Genomic DNA, 4,227 nt, shown 5'->3' on the forward strand with positions numbered 1-4,227 from the left:
CCCGTCCAAACCGGGTAGGCCGCCGGGAGGCGTCCGTTGAGGGGGGGGTACTGTCATGTTCCGTATTAGACAGCAGGTGGCAGGCGTTCACTCTGCCGCCTGCACACCTGCTGCCCATTTGTCTGTGATTACACCTGCTTTATCTAGGCGCTCCGGCTGTCGACTCATTGCCGGAGTATTGCTTGCCGTGCCACTGCTATTACCCATGCTCGTTAACCTTACTCGTACTCGATTATTGTTCGCTACACTTTCTTCATCCCATCGGGATTATTTAGAAACGCATATTTGAGCTAGTACATTATCTTATCCTTTTCCTTGCCGTTCTTTGCAAGCGCTTTGTTTTTTCTCGTTACATTATTTCCCTGGTTCTCGTTTTGACCAGCGTTTTCTGTTTTCCATTAGACGGTGTTTTCGTTTGTAATAAATATTATTTTTTGAGACGAAGGCCTTGTCAGTGTCTGCTGCTTCGGGGATCCACTTATTCTCGTTCGCTCTGTTTGCATACGAAGCAGTTCTTGTTTCCTGCCTTGTATGCAACGTGACAATCTTATATTCGGGCCAATACGGTATGTATTTTTTTTGACTTTTTAACATATTAGCACACAGCGCAACAGTATTTAACATGATGTCATTATTTCTTCTTCATGAGTTTTCTTACTCTTCTGTCAAAGACAATCATGTCTGTCATTAGGTAGGTGCCACCCAGTGTTCAGACAAAGTCACCACAGTTGAATTCAACGGTAACTCAAGAACAGGATGACAAACTTGTGTTGCCAAAATTCGAATTAAATGGTAGCTATTCCTAAATATTACTTGAAGCCCTATTGTATTCAATGTAAAGATTTGCATTTCACCCTATTCGTAAATTGAACAACCACATATTTTGATTGGGATTTTTTTCCTGCCACTGGTTATTTGTGTTTTCTTGAATTTATATATTGATTGATTTTGGTTCATTTTATTGTGTGTACAATACAAAATATATATTTTCTGAAAGAATGGAAAGAAAATAATGTTTTTAAATATTTTTAAAACATTACAATATATTTACAGTTCACATGGATTATAGACCAGGATGGCTTCTGCAAATGGCGAAAATCTGCATAATACTGACACCAATTATTTTAAGTGATATATCATGATTTTACCGGTTCGGCCCACTTGGTAATAGATCTTCCTTCATATAGTCCCTGAACTAAAATGAGTTTGATACCCCTGATCCAGTTTTGTTCAGGTCCGCTTTGTGCTAATTACCAAGGACAGTGCAGCACCAGGGCTGTAGCAACATCAAAAATCCATGTAGCACCAGTTAAGGCCCTCCACCATTTTAATTCATTCATCCATCCATCCATTCATTTTCTAATCTGCTTATCCTCACAAGGATCGCGGGTGTGCCAGAGCCTATCCCAGCTGTCTTCGGGCAGTAGGTGGGGTACACCCTAAACTGGTTGCCAGTCAATTACAGGGCACACAAAGACGAACAGCCATCCACACTCAAAATCACATCTAGGGGCAACTTAGAGTGTTCCATTAACCTGCTGTGCATGTTTTTGGAATGTGGGAAGAAGCCAGAGTTTCCGAGGAAAACCCACACAGGTACGGGGAGAACATGCAAACTCCACACAGGAAGGCCGGAGCCGGAATCCAACCTTGCACGCTGCAATGTGAGGCGGACGTGCCACCCCAGCATTTTAAATGATATTGTAAAAGATGTGAATAAATTATTTTCTCAGCTCCCCAATCTATCAGTCATGGCCCCCTTTCTCCCTGAGAAAGTAAAAATCCTGGATCTGTGCTGACTAACTGCTAAGTATTAAAGACATCTTGGAGCAGGATGTTTTGAAGGTTGAATCCACTGAGTCAGCATAATTGGAGCCAGACGTTTGACTGATCTGTTGTGTGCACATTTGTGTGTGTACATCCACTTGTTGTCAGGAAGAGGTGAGGAAGTGAATATAGGTCAGCGTTCAGAACATTCAGTAGACAACTCTGCCAACAAGAGTTTGATGGCTTTGAATGAGTGGAAGAATCTGGCATCAATTATAAGACTGTATACAATAATCCCCCCCTTCTATTGTGGGGGGTTTCATTCCACCCCCCCCCACCCCCCCACGATAGAGAAGTAACCTATTTAAATAGACACTAGGCATGATTTTATAGCATTTAAAGCACAATATAATACAAACACATTTAAGCACATACTGTATTGAGACAGCAAGACTAATGCATAGAACATATATGTTGTGCAACCAGTGTAACAATGTACAGATACCTGAAAGTGTTGACAGTAAACAAATACACAGTGGAATGACATCCATAAGAAACAGGCGGAAGTATAAAATAGTTATGAGTTGCACCAAAAAAAAAAAAAAGCGAAATAGGGTAACCGTGAGCCCATTACCCGGGATGGAGGGGGGTTTACTGTATATTTAACCCACATACGCATGTGAAGGCAATGTTTAAAATCATGCAACGGTAAAGTAAACAACAGAAGTCTAAAATGGGATTATTCATGCAATTTTAAATTGCTGCTCAATGTGCACTATTACTTTGAGAAAACTACTGTGATGAAACATCTTCACAGCTTCTGACTGAATACAGGGCACAAAGTAAGAACGGTATAAACTAGAGTTCACTGGTGGCTTTAATTTAATATTCTTTTTAAATCCACAAGCTTCCACTTATTTTCTGGACAGCTTGTTCGACTTGTTAGGGTTGCGGATGAGTTGTTGCCTACATGCCAGCTGACTCTGGGCGAGGGGAGGGGTACACCCTGATCTGGTCACCAGCCAATCCCAGAGCACACGTAGACAAATAACCATTAACACTCATATTCACAATCACACTTATGGGCAAACTAGAGTTTTCAATTAACGTTTTTTGGAACGTGAGAGGAATACCTGGAAAACCCCAACCAATCATGATGAGAGAACGTGCATTAAACTTCACACAGAGGCAGTCGTGTTTACAACCAGCCCCCAAAAGCGATGCTGTTGAACAGTAAGCTATTCTTGTCTTATGTGAAAAAATGGCAAGCCTTAATAATGAACATACAAGACAAGAATGTGTTTATAAAACATGAAAAAAATCATTTAAAAATGAGAACATCACCATGCATTATTAGATCATGCGAGCATGTGCATTGTTTTCCTCGATAGTTACAAAAATAATGCACACTTATGTCAGTTCCTTCTACTTCTTTGAACTTGATCGTCACAAATAGTGGGAGAAAACGCGCACCGTTTTACCTCTATAGGTGCTGCCGGGCTGGTAGGCTTCCGGGTCGCCTTCCACTCTGAGGCGGAACTCATGGTGCCCATCCCGTCGGGTCCCCTGGGTCTGTGCTCTTAGAATCCGCCCGCAGTACCCGTCCGCTCTACCTCCGGACGGTTCCTCCACGAACGCGATCGCGTTGCACACAAAACTCGACAGCACATAATACTGCAAAAGCAACCAAAACATTGCCATGTCGATGCCTGCAGCCCGAAGGGGACTACACAGTGACCGTTTTTGATCAAGTCAAAGAAAAAGTCGTGAAGCCCCTTTTTTGGACAGAAACTTCCACGCAGCGCCACAGCAGCGCGTCAGTCAGCAGTGAAGGTGAAGAGGATGGGATGGCTCCATGTGGACTGGAAGTGCGCTTTGGTGAGGAAGTGTGAGTGTGTGTGTGTGAGAGAGAAAGAGAGAAGAGCTGCTGCTGATCCCGGATCAGGGAAAGGTGTCTGGAAGGAGAGGGGGGCGCCAATAACTGACAATGAGGGAGCGCACACCCCCTGTCTCCTTGGCTCGGCGCGAGTCTCCTCCCTCCTAACACACACGCGATGCTATTGCAGCTGTTCTCAGACACTTCTTGTGAACTCCCGAGTATCCAAAATCCTGCCCGGGGGCCAATTGCTGTCTGCTGGACGATATTTTTGTCACATATTCATTCATTCATTTTCCGAACCGCTTTATCCTCACTAGGGTCGTGGGGAGTGCTGGAGCCCATCCCAGCCGTCTCCGGGCAGTAGGCAGGGGACACCCTGAACCGGTTGCCAGCCAATCACAGGGCGCACAGAGACGAACAACCATCCACGCCCACACTCACACCTAGGGACAATTTAGTGTGTTCAATCAGCCTGCCATGCATGTTTTTGAAATGTGGGAGGAAACCCACGCAGGCCAAGGGAGAACATGCAAACTCCACACAGGGAGGCTGGAGCTGAAATTGAACCCGGTACCTCTGCA

General features: G+C 44.2%; 1 protein-coding gene across 2 annotated transcripts in view; it reads right to left on the reverse strand.

Annotated features, from left to right (window-relative positions):
• Positions 1-3,739, reverse strand: part of spon1b (spondin 1b) — an 89,842-nt gene extending 86,103 nt beyond the window's left edge. The window contains exon 1 of one of the 2 annotated variants that reach the window (XM_019876922.1): positions 3,249-3,739. In XM_019876922.1, the coding sequence (XP_019732481.1) occupies positions 3,249-3,468 (220 nt within the window). In that variant the 5' untranslated portion in view covers positions 3,469-3,739. The remainder of the gene's footprint in view (positions 1-3,248) is intronic. The other variant, XM_019876921.1, reaches the window with a different exon arrangement.
• Between the last annotated feature and the right edge of the window lie 488 nt (positions 3,740-4,227).

The sequence above is a fragment of the Hippocampus comes genome, unplaced genomic scaffold (assembly GCF_001891065.2).
Source record: "Hippocampus comes isolate QL1 unplaced genomic scaffold, H_comes_QL1_v1.1 scaffold110, whole genome shotgun sequence".
Taxonomy (NCBI): Eukaryota; Metazoa; Chordata; class Actinopteri; order Syngnathiformes; family Syngnathidae; genus Hippocampus; species Hippocampus comes.